The sequence below is a fragment of the Camelus dromedarius genome, chromosome 2 (genome assembly GCF_036321535.1).
Source record: "Camelus dromedarius isolate mCamDro1 chromosome 2, mCamDro1.pat, whole genome shotgun sequence".
NCBI classification, from domain to species: Eukaryota; Metazoa; Chordata; class Mammalia; order Artiodactyla; family Camelidae; genus Camelus; species Camelus dromedarius.
In genome coordinates this window covers 103211393-103233443 of record NC_087437.1, presented here as the reverse complement: position 1 = coordinate 103233443, position 22051 = coordinate 103211393, and the positions used below count along the sequence as shown (strand labels likewise).

At 30.4% G+C, this 22051-nt stretch overlaps 1 protein-coding gene across 1 annotated transcript in view; it reads right to left on the bottom strand.

The window, feature by feature from the left end:
- Positions 1–297: 297 nt before the first annotated feature.
- NCAM2 (neural cell adhesion molecule 2) overlaps positions 298–22051 on the bottom strand; it is a 430164-nt gene continuing 408410 nt past the window's right edge. The window contains exons 16-18 of the mRNA XM_010977397.3: positions 9675–9879; positions 3730–3849; positions 298–1241 (exon numbers count right to left, since the gene is read on the bottom strand). Coding sequence (XP_010975699.1) covers positions 1130–1241; positions 3730–3849; positions 9675–9879 — 437 coding nt within the window. The 3' untranslated portion in view covers positions 298–1129. The remainder of the gene's footprint in view (positions 1242–3729; positions 3850–9674; positions 9880–22051) is intronic.

Genomic DNA, 22051 nt, shown 5'->3' with positions numbered 1-22051 from the left:
TCCAGAATAAAAACAGTTAGTGGTAATTCAATCATTTATCATTTACACTTTCATTACAATGTTTAAATGTTAATTTCTCCATTATTTAACCACTAAGGATTTGAATTCCTATTAGCCAATTACGTATAATGATTGACCAATAACACTGGGAAAATTAATTTTTAAACAAAGATTATTTAAAACAATGGGCAAAAATGTGTCTGAAGATATGATCAAGTGTTTGAACATGACTTTTTTTGATAAACTTATTTAAAAAGTAAAAAAAATCACATATTTATAAATATATCAAGACAACATTGATATTGTTCCCATTTCAATTTATTTTATTTGAAGCTGAGGGCAGAAATCAATATTATTTTCACTTGCAATACATTTTTTGTGTGTGTAATCCACTGTGAGTGAATATGGCATATATAAAGAGATCGAGATTTACGGAATCTTTCTAATCTAATTTTACACACAACTAATATTTGCTCAAATGGGTAACAATTTTGATCTGGCACTTCAGTCTGTCAAAAATCCATGTTGTAATTATAACTTAAAAAGAGTTTTCCAAAGTTTCTCTCAGTATTTAACGTCTACTAAAGATAACTGGCTCCTTCAAGCCTAAATTCCCTGAAATTCTCCGAATGAAAAGTGTAAGCTTTATTAAGTGGTTTCATCTTAAACTGAAATTCACCTTAATAATCTTTTTGCCCACGACTGGATTAAAAAACATGCAGGGCTTTCTTATGCATTTAGCTCACAAAGACTCTGTTTTGGTTTTTCTTAAACCCCTATTTGTGTAGAGGTTGTGGTATGAAGTATAGTTCTTAAGAAATAGAGCACTTTAGCCATATAATAAATTGCAGGACTTGAATCATAAGGTCAAATTGATACAAAGAGTTGGTGCCAGTCAGGTCTCTATACTGAAATTCATAAGAAAGTAAACAACAACAGTAACAACAACAACAACAACCAAAGGAAACAGACCATGGGCAGGAGTATTTGATCATATGTATATGTATACAAGCTATTCCAAGCTAGAAGTTTCCCGAGAAATTAAGGTCAGTGGAATAGTTTTGGTCATGGGGTTCACGGCAATGCAAATGCTCTTTGTTGCGTTGATCATGACTCTGTAATCTTGCTGTTACGCTTTGCTGTCGTCTTCTTTTGATTGAATGATGTCATTAGAAACCTTAATTTCTATAGTTTCTGGATTTAGGACTTCTTTCCCATTTTCTTCTTTTAAGGGCAATTTTCTGGAAGAGAATACAAAAATAATCAACTTAATTTGCTAAGGCACTTTGAAGTGGCAGATTTAGATGTACCAAATCATTCATTATGGGGTGGCTTAGATTTGATAACCCACTGATGTATTAAAAATATAATGAAAGTGTTTTGGAATGTAAAAGTCAAAACAATTTTATATGTTTAATAGAAGATTTACTAGTACTTAAGTTTTTCAAGTAAAAATAATCAATAGTTGCTGACATATTATTACATAAACTATAAATGCTGAGTGAATTAGTAATAATCTTTGGAACTTAATGCAAATAAATGTATTTCAGGACTTTCTCATTTTTTTATATTTACTCTATTTCTTTTCTTTACCTAGTCTTTTTTCACTTTTTTTTTCTTATTACTTTTGTATAATTTATGAGCACTTGTTTGGGAGTTGTTTCCAATTTTAAACTCTGAAACAACCTTTATTTCTTAATATTAAGACAGTTTTACAAATCATACTATGATGACAACAAATCAAGATTTTGAGTTTTTTCTACCAGTCTTAGATTCAGTGTTTTACTACTATTTCTGTGCACATGGCTTCAAGGATAAAATTTCTTCTTCTGACAAAATATTTTTTCACATCAAAAAAAATTAAGTTACACACAGAATTCCAATTCACCTCTGTGACTTTAATCTCAACATTTTATGAAGCAGTGAATGCTACTATGGTATTTCCTCTGAAATTCATTTGCAATTTCTTTTATATTTCTGAATGAGAAGAGTAAGAAATATTCTGAAAGTCAAAGCTATTGTGTGAAAACTAACCAATCAAAAGTAAGTCATGGGCAGAAACTATGATTCATTTCTGAGAACAAAGAAACATGTACTTTGTAACTACTAGGGCAAGCTACATTTATGTATATTATAAATGGTGCATTCACACTTCTTTTCTCCCATTCCCAAGTACTGAAAATATTGATAATAAAAGATTATAGAAACAACGGGTTATTTCTAGCATCAAAATGTACAGAGATTTAAAGCTTGAATGGGAGCTTAGCATAATGCTTAACACCGCTTTTAATCACAGAACTATGTACTGAATTTGTAATTAACCAGTGTTTATAACTAATTCATGGATAGTGTACTTTCGCATATATATTTTTTCACTACTTATATTTATGTTAAATTATATTTTTAAAGAGTACTATTAATTCGATTATTTTTATGTTGAGTATTCCTTTTCTTTAACTGAGAACCAGAATAGTTATTAAACCACCTAGTTTTGTCTTGTTTCAAAATATAGTCCTGCTTTATGTAAGGGCATTTTCTTAACTAGTTTTCATACACACCAATATATTAGAGTAAGTGTTAATTAATAGTTAGGAATTTGTTTTGTTGAAAAGGCTTTTTTGCTTCATTGAAAAGGCTTCTGATTTCTGAAAGGGAGTACACAGAACCCACCTTGTGAAAGCTGCCTCTACAAGAGTTAACGTCAAGCTAGAACATAATAATCTCTAAATGCAGTCACTAAAAAGGGCCTAAAGATTTAAGCCAAAATTTAAGCTACAGAGTAGAGCTTTGTATTTGTCTAAATATTAATCATTTCATTCCCTTGAGAGCTGAAAAAGGACATTTCTGAAACAAGTTACTTTCTTCACCTGTGACAACACTCAGCCTTTGATTTAGTACGAGGAGCCTAAATCAAATTTCTCTGCAAGAGAATGCTAGCTGGCCGAGGAAGAGATATTTGTTTTGAAAAACAATAAAATTTCAAAGTCATTTTGGTGAGCAGGGTTTAAAGAATAATATGATAGCCATGATAGTATCAAATATACTCAGTAGAACACTGGTATTACTACTTAATATAATGCCTATGGTTTTAATCATTTTAACTTTCCTAGTCATGAACATCATCTTTGCAGGTTTAGTTGAAATATTTATTATGGTTTTAATGGGGTTCTGATGGGTGCAGAAAGAAGTAGACGACACAATCTTGCATGGAGACCAAACATCATGTACTATAGAGACATTAAAATGATAGACTATTTACCAGTTCTTTGTCTTCTTGACCAATATATATACATATTTTTTTAAATAGATTTGTATATATTTCACACTATTTATTTCTATTTTAGGCCATTCTATGCATATCCAAAGCAATGACTAATATCCTGACACATCTTTATCTCAGCAAAAATCAATTGTATTTTGAAAGTATCACTTTCTTAAACAGTAAGATTAATGTAGGAAAACCCAACTCTGTAACATGCTTCTATCATCTTGATATTTTTACATAAAATTACGAATATATATTTGAATAGTAGATTTTCTCTGACATTGATCCAAAATCTTCATATGAAATATCTCAATTTTTGATACTCACATGTACTTTCACTGAAGAAGAAACAACATGGTTTTAATAATGGTGTTATTTGTCAATGCAAGCTACAAATAATGATAACGTGTTAACCACTTTACAAGCACTTATCCAAAAATAATTAAACATTTCACGCTACATACTCAGGTTCTGTTAGTGGTGTGGTTTCATTTGGCTCATTTACTGGGCTCCCATCTTCATGATTAGTAATTCTTTCATCCTCTGTTCTCATCTCCACTATAGGTTCTTTTGATCCATCTTTCCTAGAAAAAATAAATTTAAAAATATTATGTATGAAATGTAAAAATGGATGCATTATGGAACATAGTTTAAAATATCCACAAAAATCCCACCACCCCTTAAATAAATCCAATATGGTCAGAATAGGAATATCATTAAGAATTTTTTAACATTTAAATTCATCTAGCCATATATTATTCCCTCAGAAAAAATAGAAGAAATTCCATTTTGTCTAGAATTCTTTTTCTTATCAAAATTGTGTTAAATATTTTGAAAAGTAGTTCAAATTTTAAATTTGATAGTGCAGTTTCTTTTTGGAAATAAAGGAAAATATTTTGTTAAATACAGTTTATGAAATGAAGTAGCTTTTCCCCACTAACTAGCCATGCACTTTAAAAAAAATTTTATTTGAAAAATAACATCAGAAACTTAGGTTCTATTTAAAAATTTTGAAGATAAAATTTATATATAAGATACATTTTATTGATTTAAATGTATGTGTGAATTTATATGAATTATTTTGACTATAATGCAATAATTGACTTTTAATATATTTATGTTTTCACCAAATAGTTCAAATAAAAACAATATTGTAACATATATGCATGATTATTTTCATTTATGATTTATTATCCATGTTATCTTTACTGGATTTCTAAAATCTGAAATTAAGTATAATTTATCATAATTATAAACAGAAATTTTACTGCAGAGTTTCATAGCACAAAAAAATTAAAAGAAGGGAAAATAAGAAAGGCATTTGCTAATGATAAAGAGTGAAGTAAGATATAAGGGCTGAGAATGATGTACTCTTCATACAGATTACTGGTACAAATGAAAATTAGGAAGGGATGGGGTTTTCAAACACCCAGGAATATAACCTTACCATACAGTCCCATAATTGCACTCTTACGTATTTACCCAAATGACTTGAAAACTTATATCCATTCAAAAATCTGTATATGAATCTGTAAAGAAGTTCTATTCATAATTGCCAAAAATTTGATCCAACTGAGATGTCATTCAACAGGTGAATGGATAAACTGTGGTACATCCATACAATTGAATGTTATTTGGTAATAAAGAGAAATGAGTTATCAAGCCACAAAAAGACACAGAAGAACCCTAAATGCAAATTTCTAGGGAAAATAAGCCAGTTTGAAAATGTCCATACTGTGTATTCCACCTAAATGATGTTTTGGAAAAGACAAAACTGTGTAGACAGTAAAAAGATCAGTGGTTGCCAGGGTGAGGGAAAGAGGGCAGGAAGTAATGGTGGAGCTCTGGTCATATTAGGGCAGTGAAAGTTTTCTATTTGATACTGTAATGGTAGATATATGACAGTGAAATTAGGTCTTTAAAATCAAGTTAACTAGGATTACATTTAAAAGAAGGCAAACAACAGAAACCCAACAATGGCTCAAATATTTAACAGACCTCACAAATGCTGAAACCTAAAAAGAAAAATACTGAGGAAGATAAAACACTTTTGATCAGGTGGCAGGTGTGGTGTTGTTGCTCTTATTTGAGTATGTAGGTACCTCACATAGACACAGATAAAACTTTGAAGAAAATCTAGAAGTCACTAGTGAAGAACTTTTTACATCTCTCATGTTCAATTGTCCGTGGGACCTGGTGATTCAAACATTTTTAACAACATTCTCTGTTCTGAGGCTCCAGGTCAGCAAGATGTATGTAATAATAAAGAGAATTAAGAAGTTGGTCACCATTAGATTTTAGTTTTATGTTGTTTTCTTTTAAATTTGTTTGTTTGCTGTTGTTGATATTCTTCAACTGATTCCTTTAAAAAAAGTCTTCATGACATAGAGGTTAATACTGTTTGAAAAAACATAGATATTGGTTATTCTGAGCAGAAAAGTGATTTTTAAAATTGGATTTTATTTTTAATTATTTTAATGATAGGTAGAGATCAAGATGAAATAAACAGAATGCAAAGAAAAGGTAGAACAGATAGTGATCTTGGATTTTAATTGTATCCTTTCTTACCAAAAATAAACAGGTAAGTGGACAACTTTAAACTAGAAAGGATAAAAATAAACATTTTTGAAAGGAAATAGAGTAACAAGAGAAAATGGTGAGTTGTCCTAAAATACTTATTTTTGCTTTTAATGATTTTTTAAAAATTTTTAACTAGCTAGCATATTCATATTGTAGCATAGAATACCACAAAATGGTGTAGAGGGAAACATGAATTTCCCTACCATTTTCTGTTTGTAGGATATTTAGGATATTTAGTTATTTATCAGACAGAAAATTGCCTTGTTTTCGAAAGATTCTCTAGGCATATGCCAGCATATATGTGTGAAAATGCATTATTTTTACACAAATGGTAATACACTAACTACATTAATTTTGCCTTCTCAATTAACACTAGGTATTAGTTGGAGCCCATAAAAAACCATTAGAGCAGCCTCAATCTTTTCCATGGTGCAAACTATCCCATTACATATTCCATTATGGATATTCACCACCATGTATTGAAGTCACCAACTGACAAACATTGAGATTGTTTCTGATCTTTTCTATTACAATAAATACTGCAGGGAATGCCAAGTGCATAGTTTACTTACCCTTAGGTGAATATATCCAAATCACACATATAATCTACATGAGTCTAATTCCTGCCTGGTATAAATTACATTTAATTATACTTTAAGTGACATCAGAATCATGATCAATATTGCCTACGGAATTCTAAAGAGTGACAAGGCAATATTTTGTTTAAATTGGCATAAAATTTATGCCAACATTTATAGAAAATTTTACAACTGACAGACTTCTAAACATTATATAAATTCCAGCACGATTTCTAGAACTGATTATTAAGCAGAAAATGATGACAAGTATAGCAGAGCAGTTAAGAGGTTGTGTCTTAGAACCCAACTGGCTGACTCTCCCAATAGCTCACTGCATAAGCATTTTTTACAATTCATCAATTCATAAATAAAAATGTAAAGTTCATATAAATAATGGCATCATTAGCAAAATCCAAACTTTGGGATAGATTGGGAAAAATATTTGCAACAAATGCAACATCCAATGATTAAGGGTCACGTTATGTAATCAACAAGTGAAAGAAAAGTTAAATAACTCTATGAAAGTGTGTAAAGAATATGAAGAGGAAACAAAATCATAAAACAAATAGACTCAACACAGATCAGAAAAAACAAAATTTAAACGATATTTTTCATTTATTGGATAAAAAAATTGATAATATTCAATGTTTGAAAAGCTACAGGAAAATTTATAATCTGTGATTATTTGGAAGTGTGAACTGGTGTTGTCTTTCATGGGCAATTTGCCAGCATTTTTCAGTTTTGATCTTCCATCCCACATGTAGGAGTTTCATGTATATTTACAATAGGATTTAGGTAAAAATGAAGTTCAAAACATCATATTTACTTCAATATTATAAAGATACTGACAATTTCATCTAAATTATAACAATTATAACAATATAACAGTAATTTATAAAGATATTGAAAGTTTCATCTAAATTAAAACAATAGATAAATGGATAAATACATTATGGTATACATGGTATACAATCTATAGAATACTACTTATACAGAAAGAGTGAGAAATTCATGAACTGAAACGAGACATTACTGTCGTGCATTGTTATGTGAGACAAATTGCAATAAAATATATACATGCATATATATGAATAAATATATATAGATCAGTTTGAGATTGTTTCCAATCTTTTCTATTATAATAAATGCTGCAAGGAATACCAAGTGTATAGTTTACTTACCCTTAGGTGAATATATCCAAAGCACACATATAATCTCCATGAGTCTAATTCCTACCCTGTATAAATTACATTTAATTATACTTTAAGTGACATCAGAATCATGAAGCCATCTTGTATGCCATTGACTTTAATCTTCTTTTTCTGCAATATACTGTTCTTTAAACGTGAATGCTCTAAGTGTGTGATTAATGTGTTTTGTAATAAACCTACATGATCTTATAACTTGTGATAACAAGAAAGGACTAGTCTCAGAATGCTTGAGATCATGTTTAGAAGCTAGTGTAAATCCAATTAATCAAATCAATTATATCCTTTTTCTGACTGATATTTTATATAATTTTTTTCCAATTTGAACAATGAATTTTCAAAAAAGAGTTGAAAACTCTTTTCCAAAGGCAGAGGAAATTGTGACTTAAAAAGCTATGATGGATAACAAGATGGAATGAACCATGTGTTTTCATCTTCCCAAGTCTTTAAGGTTAATTAAACTCGGCAGGAATTACAAACAGAAGTGTTTGTGGATAAATTACTAATTAATATTCAAATAAAAATAAACAGCAGAACTTGGGTATATCTTGTTGTTTTGCACATAGTCACCACCATCCCTCTGGTTAATTAAAACAAAAACAGGAAGGTCTTCTTTGATTTCTCTTTCTCTCCAAGGCAGATCAGTCAGCAGTAGCTGATGCTACCTTGATTCTATCTAATGCTATGCACTTTTCTATGCCTATAGTACCACTAGCTTGGTACAAAAGACCATAATTTTTCATGTGGTGTATCTCAAGATTCTTCTACCCAGTCTCCTTGATTTTAAACCTTCCCTCTACATATACCAACCTTCCAGTAATCCATTCTTCACTAGTAGCTAAAGAAATCTTAGGGGAAAAAAAAATTTAGTAGCTTTCTATTTAAAAAATACTTTTCCTTACTTTGACCCAAAGAAGATTAAATACTTTCGTATTAAGATAATTCTCCGGCCTGATATTTATACCTGTTTCTGTCTCTGCTTCACTCCATTCAGATCCATCTGGCCTTTAACAGAGTAAGCTTCCCCCTGTCTTAACAATCTGTGTATATATTGTTACAAAAATACTTGCTTAGAATTGCCTCCCCTCATGGTTATATTTCTGGGTCTTTATCACTCACTCTTCAGCTTAAGTTTCACCTCCCTTGAGAGGTCTTAAATGATCCAACCTCTAGTAATGGTTTATCACTCTATTTTTCGTTTTTCCTAGTGCTTATCATTACCAGACATTTTTACTTTTAATGTTTATTATCTGTCTTCATGCATTAAAATATGAATTCCATGTGAACAACGTTCTTGTTTGTTTTGTTCACCACTTGATCCCTAGATTATATAACAATGCTTATTACCTACAATTTATTCCATTTAGTGAATAGTTGAGCAAGAATGAAGATATATAAAATTCAGTTTTGAGTTATGTGTGTGTATATTTATATGTATCATATATATATAAATGTGTAACTATGGTATATAGTACATAGTTTTCTCACTATGTGAAAAAGAAACTAAACTAAATTTGATGACATGTTTGTTTAGTTAATAAGACAATTTAAAAATACAGCAAGTTATTAGGAAGTAAAACACGTTCCTATGAGCAAAATAAAATATACCGGATAGTGAATTGTTTCCACCATATTTGCTATGTGATTAATATCTCTTTCAAGCATGAAGTAGAGTCTAATTTTGGTTTTTTCTTTGCTATGTGTTGTGTCCAACAAGTAAGAAGGTGACATTTTGATTGTGAATGTAACCTGCTTTTTTAAGATTGAAAATGTAGGCTATCTAATTTATCATCCCATGAAGTGAAACTATTCCTTACAGAATATCCATAAGAAATATAGACAAATTGCCTAGTAGAATGAAATAGGCTTGGAGATTTAAAAAAAATGCAGCCATGCAAAATGGATTCTCCTATATCTAGAGTCTAGAAAATAATTTATGAGACCATACGCTCCTAAATGTATACAGGAAAATGCATAGAAGTGACTCAACAATAAAAATGATGTACGAAATGGCTACCATTGGTGCAGATGTGTGATACTCACAGGTATGCAGCTTTTCCCTCTTCAAGTTCTTTACTTTTGCCACTGGAGCCACTTTTCTTCCCACACATTCTCCTGGTGATGCACATCAATAACCCACATTGTCGGATAAAGAAGCAGCTGACATCTGTTACCACAAGGATTAGCAAGAGGGCGGCAACTCCCAGACCAATGACTGCTCCAAGCCCAAGACCATTAAAAAGTGTGTCTTAAAAAATAAAAGAGAACAATTTTATTAAACCCCAAATTAGAAAAGATTATACAATTATTTAAAAAAGAAATCATCTAATCCTAGAAACACTTATCTCAAGAGACAGGAAAAATAAATTCACTGGCAGACTTCGATTTCATAATTGTTGAGAGCTATTGTCTGGTTTTCAAATACCATTTTAAGCAACTGACATGTTACGGATTTGAAATATTTTTTACAAATTTTCCTTAGAATAAAAAACTCTAAGTGACTCTTCTTACTAATATACTTCTTGATTCCCTTTGGGAAAGATAATGAATATTATCATAACCCTAACTATACTCTGTCAAAAAGTCACAGCCATTAATAGATCATCACTTTGTTAAAAGAAAAATACAGTCAAAATTCCTCAAAAGAAGTGTTAAATGTTCCATACAGAATTATTTTAATTTTAAGGCTTAAGCTTGCAAATGATGGCCTTACCAGTTTGCTTTGACAGATAATACACTTTACAAGTATCTGCTTAGAAATATTTTTAAAATTATCATTTTTAGAATAAATGGTTTACTTGTATTTTCCAGTTAATATTTTAAGAAATCATATTAAACTAGGGGCAAACTTTAAAAGAACTATGGTACTTATGACCTTTCTGATGTCGTATCATGAAGAGGTCGGGGAAGTTGGGAGACAATTTTTCTTGGCATGTAGTTGCAGGAAAATCATATGCAAAGTATCCAGGAAAGAGATGATTGAGACTAGGGTGGAATATGCTGACTGAGAAAGTAGACATGGCAGAGGGGCTGGTATGGAGAAAACGGATCAAATGTTAAATGCCTGTAATTGAATATGAGGGCAGACTACTGAGCTATAACAATGTAGTTAGGAGAATGAGGGCAATGGAAAAACACAGGATTAAACTGGCGATATTGTGTTATCTAGAGGGAAAAAAAAAGACACTTTTATAGAATTATTCAAAGATGACTCAATATGATTAGGTAAAAATTTGCTTACATAACATTATAAAATTATAATGATCTTTTCTTAAAGATGAAATACACTTATCACTCAGCATCATAACAGCATGCTCAGTATGTGAGTGATGTGTATTACAAGTGACAGATACAGGGACAGATGCAAATTTTGGTTTTGAGAAAACCATTTCTGAAAAAAATGTATATGTAAAACAAAGATTTGGTAAGTCATGTGTTTTAAATTAGGTTTAATATATTTTAATAATGACTTGAAGAAATTGTGATCCAAAGGAATCGATATAACTATTTTTTTTAAACATCTTGATGAGTTTGGGCTACTTATTTTTTTTTTAAATTTTTTTATTGAGTTATAGTCATTTTACAATGTTGTGTCAACTTCAGTGTAGAGCACAATTTTTCAGTTATACATGAACATACATATATTGATAGTCACATTTCTTTTTCACTGTGAGCTACCACAAGATCCTGTATATATTTTCCTGTGCTATACAGTATAATCTTGTTTATCTATTCTACATATGTCTGTCAATATCTACAAATTTTGAACTCCCAGTCTATCCCTTTTCACCCTCCTCCCCCTTGGCAACCACAACTTTATATTATATGTCTATGAGTCTGTTTCTGTTTTGTATTTAGGTTCTTTTTTTTTTTTAGATATAACAATTTTTTTAGACATAATTATTCTTATTTTGAATCTTCCACTAACAGGCTAGTCTTGAATATATCACATCTGTCTGAATCCTAGTTTATTTTTATGAACCTCATGTCTCAATTTATTTTATTTTTTTCCAGGAAATACATGTTATTTATATTTCTTAACACTCTCAGAGCTTGAAAATAGATTAATAAAAACCATTCTATTTGTGACATTGGTGCCTGGCACTCACCAGGCAACTCTTGTTCACCTGTGCTGAAATACAGCTGTACTTCTCCAGCGTCCCATGATGTTGCAAATAAGAATTCTTTAAGTACTGAATCAACAAACTGGGAACTCACATGCCCAAGAAAAGTGTAATTTTGATTATAATTATTTTATTTCTGATAATGAGAAACAGGTAATAAACACAAAACAATGTTGGAGGAAAAAAAAATATTTTCATGCCAATTTCAGAATCTCCTTCCACATCAAAGTTTAACACCCTATTTAGATGGTTTTAGTGTAGCAAAATTTCCTAGCTCATATCCAAAGAAATCATTAGCTTCCACAGAACTATTCTCTTATCACATGAACCCACTTTAAGGAAAGGCTAGAGAAACAAAAGGATTTTTCAGCCATGGAAATTTAGTGGGGTTTTTTTTGGCCAAGTTCCAATATACAGATAGGCAATGAGATTCCAAATATGATTTATCATTCTCAAAGGTGTATTTATTTGCAAGATTAAAACAATGCTATAAAGCAATGTATCAAGAAAATGATTTCTTTTAGCAATTTAAAAAATCATTTTATACATTTGCTTCCATTATCTATTTTAAAATATAAATGATTCTCATATGAATCTAGGATTGCAATATAATGAAGACAACTCGCCTGTGAAATACTTTTGATTGTATATAAGGCAAAAATACACTTTTTTCAAAATTCATAAGAAATCATTTTGGGTGTTCTGTGCATGATTCAATAATCAAAGCTGAGACAAGCGTAGTAGAAAAATACATATCCGATTGGGCTTTAGCCGCTGTAGATATACTGACTCAATGACATTCAAGCTTTAAACTAATCACTTCTTACCTACTTCGTTTAGGCTCCTCTCACATGCGGACGTAGTCCTAGGCAATAAATCTCATAGCTCAGTGATGATATATCTGGTCCAGTATATAAATCTCCATTTATCTTTTTAAAATGTGAAGACTCTTGCTTTGTACTAAAATACACTAGAGCTGGTGTCAGAAAATCCGGGTTCCATCACTTACTCCTGTGTATCCTTGGCTGTGTCAGCTAACTTTTCTCTAAGCCTAAGATGCCTCTTCATTGAAATGGGGACAATTAGGAAACAACCACCACAAACTGGGTTATGAGGTTGTTGGAAAAATTGTTGTGAGTATAATAACGTATTTAACATTTCAAACACTTACTGCCCAGCACTAAGCAAAATTTTAACAATTTTATTTTTTAAACCATTATTGTTATACTCCTACTATGCAAATTTTTATTTTATTATTATTGTACTATGCAAAATTCTGGGAAAATCATATTTTGGTGAAAAAATAGACCATTTAAAGTTAGTCCATTAAATATATTTCTTCATCAGCAAACTTCAGTATCTCTTATTAAGCATTGATTATTCTCCTGAGAATACAGGAGACTTAGGGTTTTTTTTTTTAATGACTTAGGTTTAGCTAGTTAGCTTTTAGATGATAAATATTTTATTTGTGACCTTTTAACATTAAACCAGTATATCGATCTCTTTCATTCCCAAGTTAGAAAAAGCTCTTAGAAACATTATATTTCTAAAGCACCTTATGGTGAGGGAATATTGATGCTAAAGTAGCTATTACTTTTTTTCTAGAGAAACAAAATTATACCTTTTAAGCTTATGATTACAATGTTGGAATATTACTTGAAATTATTTTTATGAAAAACCAAATATAATTTTGTCACTATGGAGGATAGGCATGGACATCAAATAGGTTTATGCTATAAATATATAAGTATGTTGTCTTTTGAAAGTTATGTTTTTTTTTTAAATTTCAGCTTGAGAATGTATATAAATGCTTACACTTTCTCTTATCCCATGAAGTTAGGCTACAATAACTATACAAGCTAAATATTCTAATGTTTTCTCTTTTTTCTGCCACCATCTTCCTCCATTGTGAAAGTTCATTTACTTGTTTTTGGACTTTTCACAAACAAAGCTGTAACTCTATGTAACATTACATCACTAGGATTTGTGCTCTAGCAGTAATTTATTTTCTCAGTAATATACAAAAAAAAATTTCTTGATAAGTTAATTATGATTTTAATTGTTTAACAAATAGAAACTGAGCATAGCAACCATTTACAGGATTTTTAAATGCATCTTTTCTTTTATAGCTTCCCCAAATACTTACATGTGTGTTTTATGATATAATTTTTATTACAACTCTATAAATATGTATTTTCAGGTCTACCTTCTACATAATGAAAATGAGGAACAGAAACTACAGTGACCTAAGTCACAAGAGAACCCTTACTTAATATTAGATCTGTACAAATGAAGACTAGCTTCAGGTTTTATTTTTTTATACCTGTATTCAAGTCATTATTTTGTATTTGATATTCAGCATCAAATAATCAAAAGACAGCAATAAAATATAGAATAAATTAAAATGTATAATTTGCTTACATAAAAATATCAATATCCATTTCTCCTATACTACTAGTGGATAAACAGCTATTTAAATAAAGTATAATAATACAAACAATTATTTCTTGCTTTTATATATTTTTGATTCTTGCTTTCAGCTCCTTTATTAGTGATCTTTTCTATGCTCTTCTGAAAAGAGATTTCATATTAGAATTGTATAAGAATAAATAATTTAGAAGTCAAAAAGTTCAAACATCTATTTTTGGTAGACATTTTATTGTCGAAAAAAAAATGAGAGTCAATCTAAACGAATTTGTATAACCTCCCTCAACACTGCGCCTCCCACACCATGAAATTTGTTTAGCTAGGCAATTTCTAACTTTTTCTAACAATTTAGATATTGGCTAATTAAACCAAACCAACCAAACTAAATTTCTAAATTGGCTAACTAAACCAATACATATCCCCAAACCTTTATGTAATTGCATTCTAATTGTCATCAAAATATAAAATCAAAGCACTAAAATAAGAAAAAAAAATTTATTCCAAATATGCCACCTGCATGTCTTTTCATGTTTCTGTTGCATAAATTAACTCACTGCCAAAACACTGAGTTAATTTTCCAAGAAAATTATACTTGATATTAAAAAATCAGTATCCTTTATTCATAAAACTAACATTGCTTTTTGACTCCTTAAATAGTTCAGGATTTTATTTAACTCTTTTTCTATAGATTGAGAACTACTTTTAGATGTGGAAAGCTGTGATAAAGATATGGAGAAAAAAATGCTTTTTTAATTTGTAGGGTCCTAATGGAGATTTGTTTGTTGCTCCCAGGATAGTGGTTCTTATTTTCATAAGAGGTACTGCTAAATACAGTAAATTTAAGTGTATAAAAGACAACAAGAAAAACTCTTTTTGATGTTTATCATAACATGACTAGATATGATACCTGTCCACAATAGAAGTAGGTCTATTCGTCTCCTGTTTACCTGTTCTTCCTTCATCCTGCCTAGTGTGACACACCTTCAAATATCAAATGATCTATGGAAAATCGAGATACAAATCTATACACGCGTATGTTTCACCCTATGTGGAAAGAGATGGAGTGGGCAACTCTGCATTTGAAATCCATCTAAGCCACAATGGTCAGCTACTTTAAAATCAGACATCTAGATTACCCAAAGATGTTTGTGTCCACATAGTTTCATTATTTTCTTAAAGGATCATTAATCCACTTATGTTTCACAAACCTTCATTGAGTGTTACAGAATTATTACAGAATTAGAAAGGTTTCCTGTTATGTACTAAGATGGAATAAAATTAACAGAAGTCTTTATTTAGGCTTATTCTATACATCTATTTAAAATTTGAAACAACACGACTTTCAGATCATCTAAGTTCATTTTTACTTATGAAGCATCAGTTTCCCAAATTTAACTTCACTTACTGGATTCCAAAAAACACAACAAAGGAACAAAGGGATGAGATTTTTAGATTAAGAAGGACATACAGTTAATACCTAGAGCTTTTGCTAGGATTATGGTAATCGCCTCGCATTGCAGAAGTTTCATTCTAGGGTAATACATGCTTTTAGGAGAAAACATATTGCACTAATTTAAAAGCCAACTACCATCCTTAAAGATTTCACATAGTTTCTTTTGTTATGTTAGACAGCTGTTTTCTAAAATCACCTGCCATTTATATATTTGAAAATTATTTTAAACTAATAAACTAATGTTCTGTGATTTTTTTTTTAGGATTCCCCAAATCAACTAAGAATAAGGAAGTATAATAGAAAAAGCCAAAATACAAAAATAAGGCTAAAGTCTAGACTATGCCAACAGAAAAATATATTTTTAAAATATTTTAAAATTTTAATGTTTTACAGCTTTTAAAACAGTGGGGATATTGAAAATCAATTACAATCCCAAGATTCCCCCAGCAAAGACAAAGCTGCAGGCTTTGCATTTCTTGGCATAATCCACTTGTCAAGACAGAAAATAATGTTTTCCAACCCTGAGGAGATGTGTAGGGAAATGCTGCATTTAGAAGACTTTCTGTTTCCTACAGAGAATCTCTGACCTGCTAAACACAACCTACATTAGTTATGATTTGTCTTTAGACTACATAGTCTTCTCACTTATACTAAATGAGGAATCAGGCATAATGACATATTTAAATATTTTAGGTATTTAGAAAAATGATTCCAAATATCTACTTTTACGTATTTGAAACAACATGAATTTCAGATCATCTTTTGCAGGTATAATCACAAACAGAGGAAAAAAACTGATTTGTGTATGTTGTAAAATTCACCGTTATAGAGGGAAATGTTGAAACTGCTGATATTAACAATCTAAGCACGATGCCACACTATTTCCATTTCTCCAAATACCACATTACTTTTGTTATGTCATGACTTGGGTATCCTGCATTTATGGTGACTGCTGTTCATCCCTGAATTGATGGATCTATTGAGTTTTGATTCATGTTTGAACTTCTGAGGTTTCCAATGTCTTGTCAATATCCCTTTAATTGTATTAAATAGAAAGAAGCAAATCATTGCAAACTGTATCATCAAGGATGATTGAAAATATCATTTTCCATTAATTCAAATATTTTAAATATTCAAACAACAAACTCAAGAGCAACTATGATTGGAGTTTATATTCTTCTTCTAATCCAAGCCACTTTTTAAATTGCTTCCCCGTACAACCCCAAAGGAAAATTATTTCATTCTATGATAATGTGATTTTCTTTTAAGTTTTAAACAAGTAACATTTCATAATATATTGATCCTTTGAGGAAATTGCAATGTACAATTATAAGACATAAAAATAATTATAAAGATGATAAAAATAAATGTTGATGGAAACTCTAATTTTTTTTATGTCCACTGTGGTATTGTTCACTCATTTTGTGGCCCACTTACTATAATTCGACATCTCTAAATCATAATTGTAATTTTATTCTCTTTCCTTACTGATGAAATGTGGATAATAATTCCCATGTGTCCTAGCTAAATATTATTTGAGAATCATAGGAAGCTACATTGAAAATTCCAAAACACTAAACAAATACGTTGTTATTGCATTTACTACACCTGTTACTCGATACTCACTTTGTTTCTAGCAACTTATTATTCTTTGTTTATAGCATCTTCTTTTTAAAAATGAAAACTTCTCTACTTTTACCCAAAACTCCTAGATTTTAGCTCAAATATTTGAGCATTCATGAACTATGATTCATAAAAATAATTGTAAATGCATGTTTATATTTTACAAGTGTTTTTTCATGATTGTTTTTGATAAACACTCTATATTAAGGCCTAAGTTTTAAGTATATTTTCATTCTTCTAGTTTTCAATGTGCATTTCATTGTGATCAGAACTCAAGTTTTTTTGTGTAATATTTCTTTTTTATTTATTCATTATTCATATAGTAAGTTATCTTTTTGGTTAGTCCCTTATTTCCATATGTCAGATTAAAAGCCTTTTTGATCATGGAAAGATGTTGAAATGAATGATAATGCTCTTATTGTTTCTGACGGGTGACACTGACTTTTGCTCAGTTTGGGGACAAGAATATATATATAGTTATCATTTTTGTTAGTTTTATTGTTCTGATTATTTTGCACAGTATTTTAGACACATTTATCTTTATTTAAATAAAAATAAGATGAAGACTCTCAAAAGATGATTAAAAAGTGGATCCAAGTCTCCTTCCTAAATTAAGACTTATACTCCCTTTGTGTTTTAATCTTTTACTTTGTCATCTGTCTGTCCCCTTTTGGACAAATCATAGCATTTATGAGATAAAGCATTTATATCATCCAACTTCCTGACAAAATGAACTTATTAGCAATTTTTTAAGTGCAATCAAGTTCATTTTATTCAGATATTTAATTGCTTACTGAACTAGTTGTAAGAAAACCATGGATATAACATAATCTCACACATTTTTCAGTGAATTATTTAAAGGAAAAAAAGTACATAATGCTGGTAAATCTGTGATGGTGTGAAAAGAGTACTGTCATCAGTGAAGAGAAAACTGCAAAGAGTCTTTTATGAAAAATTGCATTTTGGAAAAAGAATACTGGAATTTTGAAATTGAAAACCTTAAAAATATATTAAAAATCAAAACTATTAGAATCTTGAGGAAATAGTTATATGAAATTATACCAATTTCTAAGTGCTTTGTGATCTGTCTGAGGGATTTTTAGTTTTTAGAATCACATAAAAGTAGCTAGCTGTGTTTTAAATGAACATGTATTGAGTTCATCTGAGCTCCTTATGTACCTAGAAACAAATCATGAAAGTCATGTTGGAGGTTAATCCTTACGTGAAATTTCACTGTGTATGATTTTTCACCTTTCTTGTTCTTCGATGATACTATTTGTAGTATTCACACATTAATTTAGGCATTTGAAATGATCAGATTTTAAAAATTATAAGGAAAATTCACCAACATTTTCAACATTACTCAAATATATCAATAAAGCCTTATGTTGTTATTCATACATGTTTAAACCTTCAGGCTACTTTCAGTACATGTTAAAAAGATGATCATGTCTTTTCTGTGTGTACTCTTGTTAAACAGTATTGATGTAGACAGTCAATTGCTTAATACTAAATTTCTTTTCATACAACCCTACTATTTTGGGGAGCGGGGTAAAGATTGTATTTTATATCACCTGTTCCTTACTAACATGTCTCTATTCTCCAGTCATTTTGATTTTTCTCTCAAAATCATGTTACACGTATAATTATTTTTTAAAAAATATAAACTCAGTGTTAATCCAAAATTTCTCTTCAAGTCACTTTTTCCTTCTCAGAGGTATTACATGGAAGATGGTGGGGTCAGGAGGCAGCACTAATAAACCAGACTCTTTTTTTAAACTAAATATTTGATTTGGGGCAAGAAAAAGTGGCTAATTGAGGATAATTGGTTTAGTAATGGGAGGGGAATTATAAACATGTATATTATATAAATGACATTTATAATTGTAAAACACTATACTCTTTTCTGAGTGTCTTTTTCTGTATGTTTCTCTACGTTTGTTTAATAAAGCTGGAATTATAACTTAAATATCTTTTCAAAATATCATCTTGTCCTTTATATTACAAAAGTGGTGTTTTTGTTCAGGGATAAATTGGTCAAAGACATGTGATCACACTTTCATTTATCACAATGTTATTAAACTAGTTTGTTAAGCAGTTGTAAGAAAAAAATAAGACAAAGGCAAAGGACTCTTGGTGAGTAAGACATGTACCTTAGAAACAGAAATTCAGTGCAATCGATTGCTTTCCCAGCTGTGAAAAATAATTTGACCCCAGCAGATGGGTGGAAGAAGCATGTAAGTTAATGGTTAGTGGTCAAGGAAGGCTTGCTAGAGAGGGTAACTTTCAAGATAATGTTAAAAAATAAACTTTCTACATGCCAAGAGGAGTCCATTTCAGTCAGAATGTCATGTGAGCAAAGATGGAGATGGTAAATATACAATGTATTCTGAAATTAGCAGTTATATAAATGGATATTAGAGGTGTGCTATTGGGGGTAACTGGTGATAAATGATGAGATTAAAGAGAATAGACCTTGGAATAGAATAGATAAACAAACGAATCAATCAACCAAAACAAAATAAATGAACATCACCAACAACAAAACCTGTGACCTTTTTCTAAAAGATGGTAGGGAGTTGGCAGAGGTTCACAGACAGGGAACAGAGCCTGCCGCGATGGCTAGGAGGGAGCTGGTAGAGGCCTGGGCTACAGCTGTGGAATGTCTGTCCAGTCTCCCCTCTCTCCCATTCCACACCTGTTTCCATAATGCACACAGGCATGTCAACCTCTGCTTGATGTCTGCATTCAAGAATCTAGTAAATAGACTCGTCTCTTAGATGTGATTAGTGATTACATTAACATTAGATAATTAATGCCTATTAATATATTTTAAAAAAGACACTGTATAATACAATACTATAAATTTGTATAACTATGTATAATTATTCTGTATACTTTTAAATGGAAAGACAGTTCATGTAGTTCACTAACTTTCACCCTTTTTTTTTTTTTAACTATCCACCCAATCCACCTTAAGGTTTTAGTATCTATCTTTTTAAAACAATTCCCAATAAAAAGTAAACAACCTAAAATATAAAGATATTATTCTTCTATGGGAATGTTGATGGAAACTTGTTAAATTCTCAGTATGATTTCTGGCATAATTATAAAGCATGAAAAATTGTGAAATATCTCAAAGTCCTGGCGGAAACAGAATATCTATGCTCTTATCTTCACTGACATTTCAAATTTTAAATATGTCAGAATGTAGACCACTTGCCACAAAACTGTCAAATAAATGGGACAAAGAGATACAATATATTTTTATATGTCATAATTATCTACTCAAATTGCTACATTTGAAGTTCATTAACTGTATACTTTCTTCATTTGCAGTTTAAATCTTATGGTAAATGTTTAGTTTGCTTTGGGGTGGAGTTGATTTAGCTTTTGCCCATAAGATAATGAAATTTTTATTGGCTAGTAGGAAAGGGAGCTTCTCAGATTGAAGTAAATATGATCAAAACAAGACAGTGTTAAAAAAGGAATAATTTAAATGTCAGTTCCCTAATTCAGTCATTAACTGGTCAAGTTCATTTTTTTCTGTTAATATTAAAAGGCTTTTCCATACATAAATTGGAAATTAAAATTTTTTGCACAAGCAGAAAATGCTTTTTTTCTTAAAGATTATATGATAAAATTGAATCTCACCCACATAAGATTAAGCTACAATTGATATTTTATAAACTGCTTATTGAAATTCCAAACTTTTTAACATGTTTATTATAAAATTCTTTAATATGCAAATTTTTGAATTTTCTAAATGTATAAGACAGTAAATGGAAAATATGAACAAATATATGGCTGGTATTATTATTTTCCAAGGAATTTATAACATATTAGGTTTGAAAATTTTCAATTTTTATACACTCTATTGTGTCTTAGAGACTCCAATTTCTGCATTAGGGTTATATAAAAATCAGTATTAAAACTAGCCATTCAAAACATGTAGATCCACTTATATATTATTATATAGTGCTTCTGAGTGAATACATTGTCTACTATCAGCTCTAAAATAGAAGTGTAGATATTCACTTAAAAAAATAGAACCCAAATATTCTTCATTTGGTGAATGGATAAACCATAGAACATCTAGGCAATGGAATATTATTCAATGCTAAAAAGAAATGAACCATCACATCATGAAAAGAAATGGAAGAACCTTAAATGCATATTACTAAGTGAAAGAAGCCAATCTGAAAGGGTGCTAACTGTATGATTCCAACTCTATGACATTATGGAAAGGACAGAACTATGAAGACAGTAATAAAGATTAGCGGTTGCCAGAGATGAGGCGAGAGGGAGGGATGAATAGGCAGGCAGAACATACAGCATTTTTAGGGCTTTGGAACTATCTTGTATGATAGTATCATGGTAATCCATGTCATTATACATTCATCGAAACTCATAGAATGTGCAATATCAAGAGTGAACCCTGATGCAAACTATGAACTTTGGGTAAAAATGATGTGTCAGTGTAGATTCACTGATTGTAACAAACAGATCACTCCGCACGTTAATAATGGGGGAGGCTACGCATATGCCGGGTTAGGAGGTATGTAAGAACTCTATACACTCCTCTCAATATTGGTATAACCTAAAACTCCTCTATCAAATATAGTATATTTAAGAGCAGGCAAAATAAAATGTTAGTATCTTTAAAATCTTCATGGGACTGGCTAACATACCTGGATTGGCTGAGAATGTCTATAAATTAAATATTCAACCTTTTATGTCCTTTAACAAGTAAAAAAAAAAAAAGATGACATGTTATGTTGTGAGTAACACAC